This window comes from Haliotis rufescens, unplaced genomic scaffold, assembly GCF_023055435.1.
Source record: "Haliotis rufescens isolate VD_foot unplaced genomic scaffold, xgHalRufe1.0.p SCAF_13, whole genome shotgun sequence".
NCBI lineage: Eukaryota > Metazoa > Mollusca > Gastropoda > Lepetellida > Haliotidae > Haliotis > Haliotis rufescens.
In genome coordinates, this window is record NW_025963813.1 from 3,271,686 (window position 1) to 3,292,413 (window position 20,728).

The 20,728-nt window shown below is 40.0% G+C and overlaps 1 protein-coding gene across 13 annotated transcripts in view; it reads right to left on the bottom strand.

Annotated features, from left to right (window-relative positions):
• LOC124116911 (polyamine-transporting ATPase 13A3-like) overlaps positions 1–20,728 on the bottom strand; it is an 81,835-nt gene that overhangs the window by 34,223 nt on the left and 26,884 nt on the right. For all 13 annotated transcript variants that reach the window (XM_046478536.2, XM_046478534.2, XM_046478533.2 and 10 more), the window contains exons 3-14: positions 18,182–18,349; positions 17,105–17,163; positions 12,639–12,800; positions 11,828–11,905; positions 9,529–9,598; positions 8,124–8,258; positions 5,462–5,531; positions 4,892–5,023; positions 3,733–3,894; positions 2,594–2,751; positions 1,399–1,587; positions 25–86 (exon numbers count right to left, since the gene is read on the bottom strand). In XM_046478536.2, coding sequence (XP_046334492.2) covers positions 25–86; positions 1,399–1,587; positions 2,594–2,751; positions 3,733–3,894; positions 4,892–5,023; positions 5,462–5,531; positions 8,124–8,258; positions 9,529–9,598; positions 11,828–11,905; positions 12,639–12,800; positions 17,105–17,163; positions 18,182–18,349 — 1,445 coding nt within the window. The remainder of the gene's footprint in view (positions 1–24; positions 87–1,398; positions 1,588–2,593; positions 2,752–3,732; positions 3,895–4,891; positions 5,024–5,461; positions 5,532–8,123; positions 8,259–9,528; positions 9,599–11,827; positions 11,906–12,638; positions 12,801–17,104; positions 17,164–18,181; positions 18,350–20,728) is intronic.

Consider the following 20,728-nt stretch of genomic DNA (forward strand, 5'->3'; position numbering starts at 1 on the left):
GAATGGATCTGGGAAGCAACTTACCACTGGTTCTGGGCCGGCACAACTCCCCACATGTCCAGCCCATCTTCTGTCAAGGTTCCAGTCTGTAACAATACAAACTGACATCTTCAAACAGCTCATTCAACAATGGTGTGAACCATTTTCAAGTGGCATCTAGACAAGATAGGATTCATGACCAACTTCTTGATTACAACTAGAGGTGTATACAACAGTAAATCTGAACATATAGCACCTTGTGCTTCCAGTCAGAAAAATGATGTCCAGGCCTTGACCTTAATCTAGCCATCATCTTCAGATGCAGTAGTTAAAATCTCAGTTTGTACAAGATAACAGGCAATGAAAGAACCACATTTTACATAATATTGTTTTTACAACTTTATTCTGGTTCACATGATGATGCTGTGATTTCCATGAGCTTCACACAGCACTTAAACAGAAACATAGATCAGATCTTGTCAGGAACAGAGAGGTGTCACAGGAAAAGATATTGGGTGATGATGGAGAGAGGGATGTTGCCCCATTTAACCCAAACAGGAGAGACTTTCCTCACACAAAGATGTTATCTTATAATTTAACTTGCATAGTCTCTATACTTTGTTATTTTAATAAATTCTAATTTAGAAATTTCTAATCCTGAAATCTCACCCTGTCAGAAAACCACTACTGAATTCTCACCCTGTCAGAAAACCACAACTGAAATCTCACCCTGTCAGAACACAGTAACTGAATTCTCACCCTGTCAGAACACCACTACTGAATTCTCACCCTGTCAGAAAACCACTACTGAATCCTCATCCTGTCAGAAAACCACTAATGAATTCTCACCCTGTCAGAAAACCACTACTGAAATCTCACCCTGTCAGAAAACCACTACTGAATTCTCACCCTGTCAGAAAACCACTACTGATTTCTCACCCTGTCAGAACACCACTACTGAATTCTCACCCTGTCAGAACACCACTACTGAATTCTCACCCTGTCAGAACACCACTACTGAATTCTCACCCTGTCAGAACACCACTACTGAATTCTCACCCTGTCAGAAAACCACTACTGAATTCTCACCCTGTCAGAAAACCACTACTGAAATCTCACCCTGTCAGAACACCACTACTGAATTCTCACCCTGTCAGAAAACCACTACTGAATTCTCACCCTGTCAGAACACCACTACTGAAATCTTACCCTGTCAGAACACAGTAACTGAATTCTCACCCTGTCAGAACACCACTACTGAAATCTCACCCCGTCAGAACACCACTACTGAATTCTCACCCTGTCAGAACACAGCAACTGAATTCTCACCTTGTGATAACACTACTACTGAAATCTCACCCTGTCAGAAAACCACTACTGTATTCTCACCCTGTCAGAACACCACTTCTGAATTCTCACCTTGTCAAAGCAGAAGGTGTTGATCCTGCCACAGAAGTTGATCCTGGGTGGACTGATACAGAATATACCAGCTTTCTTAAGTCGATTCTGTGCGTAGACCGTACCAACTGTCATGGCGGCGGGGAGAGCAGGGGGGACAACTATCGTGATGATGTCCAGGACCCGGAGGACAATCTTGCCCGGATACGCCTGCAGGAATGTGAACCAGTTGTACTATAGCAACATTCTAATCACAGCAGGGATGCCAGTACAGGCTTCACACATTGTGTCAATATGGAAACAAGAGTAATTCTTTTGAGTATATTACCTGTATTACATCATAAATTCCTGTTCAGGCTAAGAATCGCACAATAAATTTTAAAAAATAATCAACAGACTCCCTCTTCAGTGCCAACAAATCTAATAGTTGTGAGAAAAACCCTGTCACTCTTGTTTGGTTTGATGAGCAATGGTTTTAATCATTAGTTTCTCTGCTTCCACTTGTAATTGAAAACTTCTACATTGCAAATGCCCAACTCTGAAACCTAACATATCATACAAGGACTCCACATCCCCTCTCAACATGTTATGAATCAGAAATATATAACCTTCCCCATGTTAACTGTATATACTAATAGTATACTATGGTCTGAAGTAACTGTTACTCCAACAAACCAGCTGGGCTGGTGACTTATAAATGTCACTAGTCCGCCTTGAGAAATGCAGGCCTGCATTTACGTATAAGGGGAAAATGGGCGGAGCTCACTATTTATAGTAACCAACGTGTCTCAATCTAAAATACATGCAGTAATCGGCAACGCGTGAACACCATTATGCACATCATCGTAGGTAACAAATTAACGTTGTTTATCAATTAAAATCATTTAAAAAAAGATTTGGATGTGAATGTTGTCTCGTTCTTTAGTTATTTAAGATTTTGGGTCACTGATTACTCGCTGACCGATCATTGCAACGTCTGTCAAACACTAAGATCTCGCAAAATACCGCGCTATTTATAATCCGTTTGGGATTTTAACATCTGAACTCCCTGGTATATGAACATGAAAGGAAAAATAATTCCCAAAGTAAGTGAAGATTTCATTAAAGTTATTAAAGTTCCCTATGACAAGAATGGGGTAGTGGGGACCTATTCTGCTCCACACAGGGCCTTGGTTAAAACATCGAGGTAACATTTAGCCTCAAAATGATAACTCACCCCCATTTGTGTTTCTATGATGATGGAATAGATCATGCCAAGGGAGGCAACTCCTGCCAGGAACAAGATGAATCTCATTGCATCTTGATAGAACTTGAAGCCAAGAGGTTTTGGATATAAGATTGCGCGAACGAGTTCACCTTTAGCCGTGTTGAAGCCTGTCAAAAGAAACATTGTCCATAGCTTCCGTCAAAGTGGTGTTTAAGAAATACTTTTATCATAAAGGATAAATTCAATGTGTTTCAAATCAAAATGTCCTTTGGAATGGCAACATTTCCTCATAACATAAACATGATTAAGCTACATAAGGATTTCCTGGCCTAAGAATAGACTGGAACAGTTCAGGGCTAAAATAAATTCAAGGTCAACACTCAAACCAGAGTCATCAGGAATGACAAATCCCCCAGACCCCCAAAATGCGAAAGCACAAATCATCTGGACGTTACAGAAGTCGAACATGATGAGTGAGTGAGTGAGTGAGTGAGTGAGTGAGTGAGTATGGGTTTATGCCGCTTTTAGCAATATTCCAGCAATATCACGGCGGGGGACACCAGAAATGGACTTCACACATTGTCCCCATGTCGGGAATCAAACCCGGGTCTTGGCATGATGAGTGAACGCTTTAACACCCAGGCTACCCGACTGCTCCCGAACTTGATGAAATCTGTCTGTCCATATACACGAGTAGTCAATGAGCTATCAAACAATACCATGGAATTGGACTCAGAACGTTGTATTTCTATGTGAGGTACACACCAAAATGAACAGAGGCAAAGTCAAACTCGTTGCCATGATAACATAATAAAATGAAAACTCTTAAAATCCCTAAATAGCAAAAGGCACCAATTCACAACCTGGTCTTCGTGGGTACAAAGTTTCATAAATTATCTATCTGTTTTAAAATGATTACAGATGGACAGACAAGCTTACAATATCCCCCCGAAATGACCTGAAATCTTGAATCAGTAGTTTGCTTATCTGCCTGGAACAGACAGTCCAGTGACATCATGTGCATCGATTGACGAGAAATTGGGATATGATAACATGAATCAGCCAAGTCGACCTCATTTACATATTTATCAGTTTATCGCACATTTAACATGAGCCATGATATGAAAAATACAAGATCACATTCCCACCTGTTCTGACGACCACAGCGAGCACCTTGGCCTGGCCATAGTATCTGGTCTGGACAACATGAGTTCCAGCAAACAGCGTGTGTCTCTTGTGATTTTCTGGTGTGTACACCTCTTCGTCCTCCTGGTGGGACAGCGGAGTCTTCGTCACCGGCACACTCTCACCTGCATACAGGTCAATACAGGTAAACACTGAAACCTTGTTCTTAATGGGGACCAGTGAGTGTTGGTTGGTTTGTTGTTTAACGCCGCACTCAGCAATATTCCAGCTATATGACGGCGGTCTGTGAAAATAATCGAGTCTGGACCAGACAATCCAGTGATTGATATCATGAGCATCGATCCATGCAATTGGGATCGATGACATGCATCAGCCATGTCAGCGAGCCTGACAACCCAATCCCGTTAGTCGCCTTTTACGACAAGCATAGTCACCTTTTACGGCAAGCATGGGTTGCTGAAGACCTATTCTACCCCGGAATCTTCACGGGTCGGACCAGTGAGTGAGTGGATAAGGAGAAAAGCATTGTGTGTTCATTTTTCTGATTTGGAGTTGCTATTGTGTGATTGATCTCTGTAAAATAGGCAGGTTTCAAATATGTAACGATTTTTCCAGCACCAGATACTTAATAATACCTACAATTCTGAAATGGATGATGTTTCCTGACATCACAAAATACAAAAATTATCAATAGTTGTCTGTTGCACTTTCTCACAGCTTTGAAGCTTCATTTTGGTTTCGCCATGATGTTGCTGTAATATTGCTAACAGCAGTGTAAAAACCAAGTCACAGCTTTGAGACAGACATGACCTCCCTCTAGAATGCAATGACGTCATGTGGGGTTAGTACATATTTTAAGTGGGGATGTAGTGACTAAGTCATATGCATGTGTGACTACTGAACAGGCATGATTAGCAGAATCTGATGTTGATCAAATCACTCAAACCAAAGTTAATATATGATGAATGTGGTATCCATAAAAACATGCACTCTCCTTCCCGATCTAAATCCAGATTTTCTATTTAAATAAATTTGGGCGATTTTTTGTTATTAATACTAGTCGTAACACATGTCCTACCGGTAAGTGAAATGTTGTGTCAGTCTGGTTACCTTGGTTACAAGAAACACTGCAGGATGTTTGGGGACACACCAAATCCTCACCTGTGAGCATGCTCTCATTGACAATGCATGTTCCGGCAACAAGGACCGCATCGCACATCATCACACATCCGTGAGGGGGGATGGCGATCAAATCACCAGGGACCAAGTTCTGGTTGGGAATTTCCTCGAACTCTGTCACAAAGAATCAGTCAAAATGGGATTAAACATACTTTTTTGCCACTTCTGTATATTTTCTTCTATAGCATCCTAGGAGACCATTTACTAGAAACTATTTACTGGAGGACATTTACTCGAAAGTATTAATCAAGACGGTTTACAAAGAAGGTTAATATTTCCAAACTCTTTTAAAGATGATCATGTTCCTGTAACATGATTGAAAATGCAGCTCTGAAACCGTGTTGCTAATTTGTTTATCAATACACAAACTTAAAAACTATGTTAAAAGTGCAGATGTCTAGAACAAAATTGGGTCATAATTTAGAAGGCTGTGTATACAGCCAAAGTGTCTGTTCTCTTTAAAAGAAACACGACAGCATATCAGCTGCCAAAATAATTCATTTGGGCCTGGGATAGAATACTGCAGCTTCATGTCAACATCGTGTTTCTCACCCTGACCACCGCGACACACAGAGATGTTTGTTTCCAGAGACCCCACCATGTCACTGAGCGTCCGACTTTGCTGAAACAGAATGACGTTCAGTGAGCAACTGCTGCAGTTCACATTAGCCACCTGTTCAACTAAACAAATTAATGCACATTAATGCACATGCACTTTCAGATTCATATCTTGTAAAATGCAATCTATGAATATGACAATGGCATAAACTAAACTACATATAAATGTAATTTAATGCCTTGCTGAGAGATTATTGACCCATTTTATCTAATACAGGGAGACTGTGGGATTAACGACCTGTTTTGTCTCATACAGGGAGACTGAGAGATTAACTACCTGTTTTATCTAATACAGGGAGACTGTGGGATTAAGGACCTGTTTTGTCTCATACAGGGAGACTGAGAAATTAAGGACCTGTTTTGTTTCATACAGGGAGACTGAGAGATTAACTACCTGTTTTGTCTCATACAGGGAGACTGAGAGATTAACTACCTGTTTTGTCTCATAGAGGGAGACTGAGGGATAAACTACCTGTTTTGTGTCATACAGGGAGACTGAGAGATTAACTACCTGTTTTGTTTCATACAGGGAGACTGAGAGATTAACTACCTGTATTGTCTCATATAGGGAGACTGACAGATTAACGACCTGTTTTGTCTCATACAGGGAGACTGTGGGATTAACGACCTGTTTTGTCTCATACAGGGAGACTGAGAAATTAAGGACCTGTTTTGTCTCATACAGGAGACTGAGAGATCAACTACCTGTTTTATCTAATACAGGGAGACTGAGGGATTAACGACCTGTTTTGTCTCATACAGGGAGACTGAGAAATTAACTACCTGTATTGTTTCATACAGGGAGACTGAGAGATTAACGACCTGTTTTGTCTCATACAGGGAGACTGAGAGATTAACTACCTGTTTTGTCTCATAGAGGGAGACTGAGGGATAAACTACCTGTTTTGTGTCATACAGGGAGACTGAGAGATTAACTACCTGTTTTGTTTCATACAGGGAGACTGAGAGATTAACTACCTGTATTGTCTCATATAGGGAGACTGACAGATTAACGACCTGTTTTGTCTCATACAGGGAGACTGTGGGATTAACGACCTGTTTTGTCTCATACAGGGAGACTGAGAAATTAAGGACCTGTTTTGTCTCATACAGGGAGACAGAGATTAACAGCCTGTTTTGTCTCATACAGGGAGACTGAGAGATTAACAGCCTGTTTTGTCACATACAGGGAGACTGAGAGATTAACGACCTGTTTTGTCTCATACAGGGAGACTGAGAGATTAACTACCTGTTTTGTCTCATACAGGGAGACTGAGGGATTAACTACCTGTTTTGTGTCATACAGGGAGACTAAGAGATTAACTACCTGTTTTGTTTCATACAGGGAGATTGAGAGATTAACTACCTGTATTGTCTCATATAGGGAGACTGAGAGATTAACTGCCTGTTTTGTTTCATACAGGGAGACTGAGAGATTAACTACCTGTTTTGTCTCATACAGGGAGACTGAGAGATTAACTGCCTGTTTTGTCTCATACAGGGAGACTGAGAGATTAACTGCCTGTTTTGTCTCATACAGGGAGACTGAGAGATTAACGACCTGTTTTGTCTCATACAGGAAGACTGAGAGATTAACTACCTGTTTTGTCTCATACAGGAAGACTGAGAGATTAACGACCTGTTTTGTCTCACACAGGGAGACTGAGAGATTAACTGCCGGTTTTGTCTCATACAGAGAGACTGAGAGATTAACTACCTGTTTTGTCTCATACAGGGAGACTGAGAGATTAACGACCTGTTTTGTCTCATACAGGGAGACTGAGAGATTAACGACCTGTTTTGTCTCATACAGGGAGACTGAGAGATTAACTACCTGTTTTGTCTCATACAGGGAGACTGAGGGATTAACTACCTGTTTTGTGTCATACAGGGAGACTAAGAGATTAACTACCTGTTTTGTTTCATACAGGGAGATTGAGAGATTAACTACCTGTATTGTCTCATAGAGGGAGACTGAGAGATTAACTGCCTGTTTTGTTTCATACAGGGAGACTGAGAGATTAACGACCTGTTTTGTCTCATACAGGGAGACTGAGAGATTAACTGCCTGTTTTGTCTCATACAGGGAGACTGAGAGATTAACTGCCTGTTTTGTCTCATACAGGGAGACTGAGAGATTAACGACCTGTTTTGTCTCATACAGGAAGACTGAGAGATTAACTACCTGTTTTGTCTCATACAGGAAGACTGAGAGATTAACGACCTGTTTTGTCTCACACAGGGAGACTGAGAGATTAACTGCCGGTTTTGTCTCATACAGAGAGACTGAGAGATTAACTACCTGTTTTGTCTCATACAGGGAGACTGAGAGATTAACGACCTGTTTTGTCTCATACAGGGAGACTGAGAGATTAACTGCCTGTTTTGTCTCATACAGGGAGACTGAGGGATAAACTACCTGTTTTGTTTCATACAGAGAGACTGAGAGATTAACTACCTGTTTTTCTCATACAGGGAGACTGAGAGATTAACAACTTGTTTTGTCTCATACAGGGAGACTGACTGTTATGTCTCATACAAGCTTTGAGATGGCATACTCTGTTGTTCTCACAGAGGGAGATTGAGCTTGACCTACCCGTTTTGTCTCATACAGGGAGACTGAGATTGAGATGAGTGAGATGAGGAAGATGCAGCTGGCGTAGTAGTAGTATTCGTCGAAGGCCCACAGGATGATGCTGCACACTTGGAAGATGTAGAAGGGATTGAGAACCTGAAGAGTGGCAAGAAAACCAGTCACTAGGAGCACACAGGGAACATGAGGCATTTGATAAGGCATAAATCTGCATGACTAGTATTCACTCGGCTCGGCTCGGCTCGGCTCGGCTCGGCTCGGCTCGGCTCGGCTCGGCTCGGCTCGGCTCGGCTCGGCTCGGCTCGGCTCGGCTCGGCTCGGCTCGGCTCGGCTCGGCTCGGCTCGGCTCGGCTCGGCTCGGCTCGGCTCGGCTCGGCGGGTTGAACATCAAAACTAATGCCGGTTTTATAGTCCCAGCCCACTAGGATACCATGCCACAGTTTAACATGGATACCCCACTAAGACACAATATACCAACTCCGAGCCAACCAGTCATTTTAATGTCATTTGGTATGACTTTATACTCTCCAGACAGAGGTTCTTTCCATGAAACCACGTAGGCGGTCCCACACAGACAGAAACGTAATACTCCCCACAAAGCTGCATGCAATAACAAGAATTTGTTTGTTTGTTGTTAAAGGCGGCACTCAGTAATATTCCGGCGATGTGACAGCGGTAACAAGAATGTGTGTAGCTTTAGTGAGTGAGTGAGTTGGGTTTAACGAGGCTTTTAACAATATTCCAGTTATATCGCGGCGTGTCAGCTTAATGTGGGAAGAAAGCCCGAAGTGATGCAGGTCTCAGACGTTTACCATTTCAGTGAAACCCACGAGCACGGGTATGGTGCTGACAAACCTAGAAACATAATTGGGGCGAACCTGTATTCGAACCAACAATCATAGGTTTCTGGCGTGCCCAAGGGACGCAACTCTGCACAGCGAATCACGGCGCCTTAGACGACTGGGCCACCCGTGCCCCCGCTTGTAGCTTTAAATGGACATGTGTGGGCTTGTGACGGTGATTGAATTAATTAGTTTTTAACGCTTCACTGAGAACCGCATATTGCACCGGTTTCGCATACGATAGGTTATCTCGCCTACATGTTATGTCTGCGACTGTAAAATCTCAGGTCCCCTTCCACAAAGTGACCACAGCAAAATGACAGTTGAAAGTATACAAAGAATGGGAGTTGCAATCGTCACACCCCTAATATCACCTTGTGGAACAGGGCTCAGATTTTTGCAGTGAAAGAACAAATGGACATTAAAATTATTTTAAAATTTAAGAGTAGGAAAGAAAATATAGTTTCACATGTTAAAGTGATTGAATAAGACCTGGACAAAAGGCATATCTCCATTCTGTTGTGACAAATACCCTTGACAAATTCCCCATGCAAGTGTGTACCTACCTCTTCTATAAACAGTCGCCAGTAGCTCTTCACTTCTATCACAATAGAGTTAAGCCCATGGAGGAGACGCCTGTAGAAAGAAATCACATCTTATTAAGTTATGAAATGTTTGATATTTCATAAAGGACGAGGAACAATTAGGGGGCTTTTTGTCCCACATGATCAGCATTGCTTATAAATGACCAGTGGGCAAAACAGGATCCTGTCATCCTTCATCCTTTCTGACAACATGTACCTTAAAACATCTTTATTACTCAATTACAGGGAAAGGACGTACAAGCTACAAACATCATAAAACAGACCAGAAATTGGGCAAACAGCAATGAGGAACCATATATGTTTTTGAGTAAAATTATCATTTACAATTTATACTTGACTCATACGAATTGTTTATCTCTTGCTCTTCCGAAAGGTAGTGGAAACTTCCTGAACTGTGTTCCCAGAGAACAGAAAAAACAGTTCACCCAAACGCACCCCCCGATCCGCACATGGGCACCAGAACCATGTGACCAAGCAGTGCTTTTGACACAAAAATCTGCATATTGGTCGGTGACTTTGACCCGAGAAATGTAATAAGTCAATGGCAAAAGTCAATAAATCTCACAGTTCCAAAAAGATGAACCATAACAAAATATCAATGCAATACCATTAGTGATTGGGTGAATATATACAATCTGGCCATAGAACTCTGTGATAAGAAAAGCCCTTGACTGAGTCACTAAAGCTCCTTACAGTGTGTCCCTATGATACAGAAAGTACAATGCAAAGACACACACTGCTCAGAATATTAGTTATGATTTTTGATGGCTGTGCATTGTTCCATATGATTGATACTGTAAGTGGGACTTATTGTTACTATTTACTATTTAAATTATGACAGCATTATGTGTAGCTTTTCTATCTGTCAAAAGTCTGACCAGTTAAACAAACCATCTGTCAAATTGAAAATTTATCGGTCTATGACCGGTGACTGACAGCCCTCTGAAACTCTGCCAAGCTGGTAACTCATCACTCTCTCATTCTATTCCCTCTTGTCCAAAACACAGGGGAAGAGGGGATGGCTGGGTGGATGCTTCAGCGTTTGAGTCAGGAAAAGAATAAATGATAATAAAACATATGTTTTTTGTTTCATGGATCTGCCTTAATTTGTTTTCCACAGACCCAAAACTTAAATAAATATACCTAGGCTTACTTCAAACACTTTTTTCAAGCTTTATTATTTTGACCATAATTATTCAAAATTAATTTCAACTTGCCTCAACATTCAAACATTCATCTCAAAATCAAACACTCAACCTGGCTGCCTTTTACCTGGTGCACAATTTGTTTGTCTGCCCATCAAGTTGAGCACGATTTGTTTGCCCTCTGTCAACTTCAACAAAAAGTGTTTGCCCTTGGTCTTAATCCTCTTACCACAAAAACAACAACAACAAAATCATGTGCTGATAGATGCAGCTGCAACAATTCAGAAACACAATATTTCACATGGCAAATAAGTGTCAATATTTTCACGTGCAGGGTTCTATGGTTAACCTCAGTTGTGTTTGTTTGTTTTACGCTGCACTCAGCAATATTCCAGCTATTGTGAGCAACAATCCAGCCAGTCGGGGAACAATGACATGTAAGCAACCAAGTCACCAAGTCTGCCCACCCGATCCATTTGGTTGCAATCTCTTTAAATCAGATGTTTGTTATCGCTATCGCTAAACAAAGTTCTGAGGTCATCCCAATACGGGTCACGTCAGAACGACCTTTTGCAAACTTTGACCGACCAATGGAGTGACTGACAAGAAATCGACATCAGCCAACCAATCGGAGCGTCGCTTACCAGATCATGAAAGTGACGGACGGAATGTGTTTTCTGATCATGCAACCTTGAAAAATTTAACAGAGGGTATCCCGAACAATAGTTACAGATATTATGATTATATCGATACAATCTAGGCCATCTATAAGCCATTCCAGAATGTTCTTTTTATCAGTTTTAAAATTTTTAATAGAGAATACATCAAAATATGTATCGAAGTGTAGTCGCCAGTTTGAAACTTGTGTCATAAAGCTCGAGAAAGCTGCCTTCGGATTGGCTAATGTCGATCTCTTGTCAGTCAATTCATTGGTCGGTCAAAGTTTGCGAAAGGTCACTCTGACGTGACCTGTAATGGGATGTCCTCAGATCTTTGTTTAGCGGTAGCGAAAACTTAGATCTGATTCTTATGAGATTGATTCGGTTGTCACTTAAGACCACCACAGGTTACTGGGGACCTATTCTAACCCTCAATCCCCGCGGGGGCAACCTCACTTGTGAGCCTGTGTTGAAGCAGAGAGTCCTGGAAACTCGTCATGGATGGTGGCACAGCGAGTTCCACTTGATAAATCTCTGAAAATGAACATGTAAATATGGAGTCACAGCAGTGGTGGGTAGCCTTGTGGGTGAAGTGTTCACTCACGATGCCAAAGACCCAGTTCAATTCCACACATGTGTACAATGTGTGAAGCACATTTCTGTGTCCCCTGCTGTGATATTGCTGGAATATTGTTAAAAGTGGTGTAAAATAACACTTACTCACTCATAGAGCAACAAGGTTCTGTAGCTCACAAGAATTATCCGAAATTTGACACTTAGTCAGCAAGATCATACAAGGATAAACATGGTAAAGAAGTATGAGCGTGACACTACAAGCTTGTGTACAACAGACATCCCAACTGTGTGTGCTTAAACAGTTAACATACACACTGAGACATGAATAAATAGCTATGAAGAGGGACATTTTGAATGTGGACAGCTGTGGCTAATTTTAGAAACACTATTGCAGGCATATACACAAAATGTCAGTTCCATTAACACGTTTCAGAGTAGATGTTGAACATGCTATGACACTTCAAATGTATTAGCTGGGTAAATATCTAAAAGAATCTAAAAGAATTTTATCACATTTTATGCTTTCTGCATATCAATGTTCAGAATGACACAAAGAGCAATAGGCAATAATTATTTTTTCAATATGGCTGCCGTTGCTGACAGACGAAGAGTATGACATCAACTCATCTAACTTTGTCAGGTGAGCTAAAAATTTATCAACATCCAACCAGAAAAATGTGTTGTAACTCACTCCAACTTCCTGAATGTGTATTGTTGTGCATCCCAGATGTAGCGGATCTGCTGGAAGTCGAAGTACCTGACGGTTGGGCTGTCTCCCGTGACAAGGACGGTCGTGTCATCCACATCTACTGGTGCATCATGGTATACATGGCGGTTGTAACCCTCGGCAGTGCTTGGGACAGACAGACAGACAGTTGTAGAGATCATAGTGCCACGTCACTGTAGCTCACCTGCATATGCAGTACAGTTTCAAAGTCAACAAGCTTCATTATATTTTCTGCATAACTACTGAGGACTAAAAACCAACACTAAAAATCTCATGATTTGAACAAAGTACAATGTCAACATAAGAGAAGCATACATTCCAAAGCAGGGATTGACTTCGGCCGCGATTCCACGATATTGTCGCATAGTTGTCGTAGATATCGCATCAACATTCAATCAGCGCGATTGAAAATCGTGTAGATCTTTCAATAGTTTTATCTGCCTTAACACTCTCATTTTTACCTACAAAAATAAAAAATTGCTGAATAAATTTATCTACGGTACCGAAAAATGTCAACAAAAAAACTAGTTTACTCAATTGTCAAAAATTGTCAAACGAAACAGCGATTTGCAAACTCGCAACTCTGCATGCTATCTCTTTCTGTGCATAACCGATTCCTATATCACTGCATGGAGCTTTGCATCAGCTGACAATGGTGGAGTGCGCAACATTTTTTTTATCCCCAATTGGTAAAACGAGTGTTTGTTTTAACAAACTAAACACTTTGGTAGTGCACGAAAATCTTATTCTGTCATCTAAAACTCCAAGTCATTAAACATATTTTTTTAAGACCTAAATCCTAGCAGAAATCAAAGACGTTGATCTACATGTATGTGCATCCGTGCAGAAATCAAGAGAAAAAAAGGCAATCACGGGTAAAGTTTCAAAACACAATCATATTTCGATTTTGGACTGACAGCAAAACAAATATTAAATGAATATACATACAACTCTTTCTCCATACTAATCTACAAATTTCAGATCAGAAACAATCGTATTTTAGATGAGATTTACCTAGCCTTAAGATACGATGGCACTGGTGGAAGAGTTTTCATGAACGTTCCCTCGTGCAAGAATGGCCACTGTGAGTGAATAACAAATTTTGAACTATTTCTAGTGGCCCAACAGCAAGTTGGATTTAGAGTTTTTAGAATATGCTATGATACGTTTACTTCCAAATGTGTCCATAAAAATTGAAAACTGTGACTAAATCATTCAAATGTAACTCTTAAAACATCGTGAATGTAAACAGTCTTTTCAACTTCCGGTTACTTGTAAACATTTTCTGGTTGCTGCACATGGCCAACACGCCGCCTTTTGTGTGAAATAAATGACTTAATTGTTGCTAATTAAACAAGAGGATGAACCTGGAGCAATAGTCACTGTATAATGAACTGTCACTTCTAAGTGAGTGAGTGAGTTGGGTTTAACGCCGCTTTTAACAGTATTCCAGTTATATCATGGTGTGTCAGCTTAATGTGGGAAGAAAGCCCGAAGTGATGCAAGTCTCAGACGTTTACCACTTCAGTGAAACCCACGAGCACGGGTATGGTGCTGACAAACCTAGAAACATAATCGGGGCAAACCGGGATTCGAACCCACAATTATAGGTTTCTGACGAGCCCAAGGGACGCAACCCTGCACAGCGAATCACGGCGCCTTAGACCACTGGGCCACCCGTGCCCCCCTGTCACTTCTAAATAATTGAAAAGTCCATATTGATGAGATTTCATTTGATACAGTCAGAGACCAGGCCTCTGATATGGTACACATTTCAGACGGAAATAAGACGGCGAAATTGACGAAAGCACAGGAATATAAATAATATATTTTGGGCCAACAAACTGTAATACCATTTACAACAGTCGCTATTTCATGTCATCACTCTTAATATATTGAATTACGATTTAAACATACATTGTCGAAATTTGATAACTGAATGCCAACGAAATGAACAAAATGAACGAAATGAACAGCTGATGGTGGTTAAAATGCCTACTAAACGAACTATAATTGTCCTCGCGAATAATTCCCCATTAAGTCGACAATGAACAGAAATAAATAAATATGAGTGTAATTACTCCTAAAGTAGACAATGAACAGAAATATAAGTCAAATGTAATTTTCCGTTAATAATTATGCTAATATTTTTGAATATATGTATACGCACTGATATAATTAATGTTCGAAAACAGGATATCCGAGGATTTATCTATATAATCTGGTTATATTATTTGCAACATTATCTGAGTCACAAGTACCAAAAATTAAATAGTTTCCCCACTGTGAGAAGATGACATATCTCTGAAAATTAGCAAAAACTCATCACACGCCAAAAAATCTCATTGCTTTAGCATGTTTAGGACCAGGGGAGATTTTCTCTCATAGGTAAAAATTTCAAAGATAATCCCTGCCAAAGTTTACAGCGCCAAATATGCATATTGATAGAATTCAAAAGCAGTCAATACTGCAAAAAAATGTAACCTACATTTTGAATCACACAACAACTTAAACAAATAGCAAAGTTTTTACATTTTGTATGAAAATGGCCAAGTAATGACCATGAGAAGTTTAGCATTCAATATGGTCCCAAGTGCAAAGATTAAATGTCGACAAAAGTTTGGAAATTTTAGTATAAATTGAATATTTATATACTTATCCTATCTCACACTTTGACATTTCTCCCTTCTTCTTCGATCCTATGTGGGAACGTGCTTGAATCATGTTTCCAGCTTCTGAAATAAAGAAGCCCCCCAAGCCCCCTGCATCTCCATGGTTACGTCCAAAAGCTATGTCAATTACGTGCCTCTCGTGCACACTGTGCCTGCTTGAACTGACCACATGTACACCTACCAGGTAAACCAAATCATTGACCTAGGATATCCATGGATATGCAGAAGCTGGCAACATAATTCAAGCATGTTCCCACAGAGGATCGAAGAAGATGGGAGAAATGCAAAGTGTGAGATCGGATTAAGTTTAAAAATTTATAAATTATTCTCACAAAATGGAATAGATGTGTTGATCCCTAAGTTTAAAACATGTCCCAAATAACGTGACATTTTGGAACAAGAGTCAGGTCAAAGTCAGAAGGTTTGGCTTCTACCACTTTTGGTTCCTTGCCTTTGGATACCTTCATTTAAGTGGGAAAGAAGATAATGCTGTTCATTATTTATCAATATCCCAGATCACCAACAGGCACCAGTTCACCACGAGACTGATCTGTATAGCAAGTTTCATCTAGAAATATTCAACGGTTTTGGAGTTTTGCTTTGTGAACGAACAGTAGCCTCATTTTCAGTAAAATCAAAATTGTCCTCATGAAAATAAAAACATATTAAAAATAAAAATCCCAATCATCAAAAGGCACCAGTTCACCACTGGACTGATCTGTATGGCAAGTATAATCCAGAAATATTCAGTGGTTTAGGAGTTCTGCTCAAGAAATGGGCACTACCCTTATTTCTAATTTTTGTCCAACTTGTCATGAAAAACAAAACATAATAATAGTTTTAAATAGTATATCCCCAAATCCCCACAACACTGATCAGTATAGCAAGTTTCACCTTGAAATATTTCAAACCAGGGGGAAAACAAAATGGCTGAGTAATGACAATGAGAAGTTTCAGTATTCAATATGGTCAAATCAAGGTTAACATGTCACAAAAAGGAAGATATATGTTGAGCAGTGTGCCAAAATGCATTTATTTGGTGATTCACGACAGCTGGATAGAAAATCATAGTTCACCTGCACCTTCAAGGAAGAAAAAGACTGGATCATTGTGGATAGAAACACCATAGCTCACCTGCAGCTTAAAGGAAGAAAAAGACTGGATCATTGTGGATAGAAACACCATAGCTCACCTGCAGCTTAAAGGAAGAAAAAGACTGGATCATTGTGGATAGAAACACCATAGCTCACCTGCAGCTTAAAGGAAGAAAAAGACTGGATCATTGTGGATAGAAACACCATAGCTCACCTGCAGCTTAAAGGAAGAAAAAGACTGGATCATTGTGGATAGAAACACCATAGCTCACCTGCAGCTTAAAGGAAGAAAAAGACTGGATCATTGTGGATAGAAACACCATAGCTCACCTGCAGCTTAAAGGAAGAAAAAGACTGGATCATTGTGGATAGAAACACCATAGCTCACCTGCAGCTTAAAGGAAGAAAAAGACTGGATCATTGTGGATAGAAACACCATAGCTCACCTGCAGCTTAAAGGAAGAAAAAGACTGGATCATTGTGGATAGAAACACCATAGCTCACCTGCAGCTTAAAGGAAGAAAAAGACTGGATCATTGTGGATAGAACACCATAGCTCAATTGCAGCTTCAAGGAAGAAAAAGACTGGATCATTGTGGATAGAAACACCATAGCTCACCTGACATCAAGAAGATATAGACTGTGTATCAACATAATAGCTCACCTGACATCATCAAGAAAGATATAGTCCACCTTGACAACGCTAGCATGGCCATAATGGTCCTGAAAAGATAATTGAGTAACCTTAGAAATAATCACTCAGTTTCATCAGCCATGTATTCTAGTTGTCTCAAACATGTATTGCCCCATCTTCCCGTGGCAAGAGCGTCCACTAGCCTTTTTATCAAAGTCTTGTTTCCAACCTTGCCACATCAAGCCCACTTTCCTGCGCTAAATATGATTGGACTGCGCATATATCGATAGTTCAATGAGACAACATTTCACAAAATCAACATCCACGGCTGGTACACCTTCATATGAAAGTGATTTCCCGCTGCCTGCCTTTGTTGACACAAACATGTCTTTGACATCGTATAAACCCCCCAATGATTGCCTATGTTTTTGTTATCTGATTGACTCGGTCACCATCTTAGTGAAGCTATACGAGATAAGAACAGCTATCTGATTGGATATCGCATTTTCATTACAAGGGGCACAAGTTGTGATCTACGCAAGGTTGCGCCAGGTTCGAGCCAAGAAAAGTGGCCTTGATGTGACAAGGGTAGAAACTAGGCTTTGATATAGGCCAGTGGATACACTTGCCTCAGGAAGATGGTATCGCCCTTACATTAATTTCTACTAGTTGAAATTGATTATGATAATATTAGTGGTGAAAAAACTAAAAACTAAGCTAATAAACTCAAAACAGGAGGTAAAAAAACAGAGTTTATTGTGAGCATGGTGAGAATGGTCATCTGATATCAACTGAGAGATTTGAGTGCTTCCTGGACATCCTCCATTTTGATCACCTAATCCCCAACCTAGTTTCTCCAAGTATGACATACCAGGAATCTTTTCTCCCTGAACTTATGCTTTGTCTTTATATTATAGTCATACATGGTCAAGGGGAGATAACTCCCAGCAGCCTTATTCCTGTGTTTACTCTTCAGTTAGTGGAGAGTAGAAAAGGGGTCTTCCAATAAGTCTTCCTTCATACCATGCGCTCATGGCTAGTAATAAATTACTTCCCACTACCCTTCTGAATCCATTATACATCAACTTAACAAGGTTAGTGTGTCACCTTTATCATGACGACCTCCGCCTTATATAGGGCACATCGCCTCTTCTTGAGGTAGCACTCCAGCTCCGGCTTCCAGTAGATGAGGAGGAGCACCAGGCCTAGGGACAGCACCACCATCAGGTAGAAGATCACCATCTTCAGCCCATCCTTTTCATATGACCGAAGAACCTACAAAATGTAGCCTTATGTAAAACATATTCAGTTCAATTTTTTCATAGCAGAGTATTGACTATGTTGAGAGAGACAGTTGAGATTAGGCCTTTACTTTCAGGGTTGGTTTCCGAGACCGTCCTCACTGACAAATTGAAAAAAAACAACAAGGTGAAATGGAAAAAATGCAAGATTCTATCACAACTCTTTGCTAGAAAAAAGGCCAATCAGTTATCTTTTGTTATCGTTTCACAATCTTGCTTCTTTGATGGTGTGACCTGCGACTCAGTTTTTCATTTATTAGTAGCAGTACTCATCTGGAAGTTGAAAATTATCATCATATTTTCTTTAAAATAATGCAAAATAAAGGCCTTATGTACATTGGATGTTGATTTGAAAAGTAAGTCTGTTCTATCACAGCGTGTCAGCTGTAATGTTGGAGAAAAGCTCAGTGAGATGAAGGTCCGAGGGCTGACAGTCAAGCCAATCATTGTAACTAGGAGGAATCTGTGATTAGAACCCATGGACTGCAGATCGTAGATTCTTATTTTCGTTTGTCTTGCAGCATTAGAAACTAATAGTTTTTGTCCACTGGTCCCCAAAAGGATAACATATAGCAACACCCTTATATTGGGCAAATGTCTCTTGTCCATATACAAGTATGCAAATTATTCATCAGCAATGTCACATGTGTCTGCAAAGCACGTGCACCAACATGTTGTTAATTTGGTGGAGCTATCTGGCACCAACTTGCCAAGGACTATAGGATAGGTGCCAATTGTTAATATTGTCCTGCATAAACACTTGTTATGATAGCATAGTGACTATTACATCAGAGTGAGTGGTTTAATTTCGCTTTGAACAGTATTTCACAGAGCTCCAGGTGAGCTGTGTATTTGTGCAAAATGTGCAAAACAAATAACCATTTCCGAATTAATTTTGTGTTGCGTGGGTACAAATACAGATGAAAAATCTGATCATATATCAATACTGCACAATTGCCCATTGTACTTATAGAGATTACTACACGAGTGTCTGTCAGATACCATTGATCTTACAACGAGTTGTTTCAAAACGTATCTAACGAGCAAAGCGAGTTGGATACGCTTTGTAACAACGAGTTGTAAGATCAATGGTATCTGACAGGCACGAGTGCAGTAATCTGTTTCTTACACACCCTAAAATCGCACCTTTTTAGCATCGAACCGATGAATTTTGTCTACTCTCATGATTGCAGTAGCGCATTAATACATAACACCACTGTCATAAGTGACGTCATCCTATGTGCTGCTTACTTCTCATAAATAATGTGACCCTACACAAAAAGGTTTCCGTCATATCTGTGGATTATCAAGGAGATGATGAAAATGCAAACTAGACAAAAACAAAGAACACGCTGGGTGCCAAGTTGAAAGTGTACACCTTAAAGAAATTACCAAATATGTACAACAATGTTTACTTCCGTATGACATCACTACCGGTGACCAACATTTACAAAATGGCGTGTTCACTGACAACAGTACGCGGGATTTCCAGAGGAGGATTTTCGTTGTTTGAGGGATCGTATACACATAAATGTTTCACGTAAGTTATCAGAAACATTCTTACAATCTGCGTACTGTTATTTGTTTACCATGTTTTCTAATGTAACAAAGAGAATTAGTCAGAAATGCAGATAAATACCGTCATCGTTGTGCGTGATTTAGCATCAGTCATGGCGTCACACAGGACGGAAACTTTTACGGCTTTAATTTACCACATCATTGTTATGTGTATATGTGTATTTCTATAATTAGTGCAACGATACTCTTCCCATGAATAATCTTAAACGCGTGATCGAGCCAATGTATGCAACACTTAGACGAAAGTACCTCTAAAAATGCTACACAGTGTAAAATCTGAATTTTGCTTTGTTTACATTTCAGCAAGTACAGTTTTCCAAGCACAGTTTTCGTTTCCATACCTAGACTCAAATTTATTTCGCATGATTTCATCTAGATAATTTGCATTGGTGACAAAGACCATTTATCCATTGTTTCGAAAATGTATGAGGAATTCAGGGATGCTTGTATAGCAGCTGAGTTTGAAATATACCTGATCGTCTAATAACCGGCATTTTGTAAACACAATCCAATCCAATATGGCGGAACGTATTTTCCAAAACATTATAAACGATTCTCGGCTTATCAGCGACGTTTCAGAATTATCATTAGTGATTTGATACCCATGATCGCTAATATGCTATTTTTCTTCTTTAATTATTCGAGTAAATATCTGATATTTAGATTTCTAAACACACAATAAATATTTATATAACGCCGTGAATTGTGATTTGGCGAGGTTTACAATGTATCTAATATTCAGAAGTCACTATCAGTAATTTTGAATTGCCTAAAA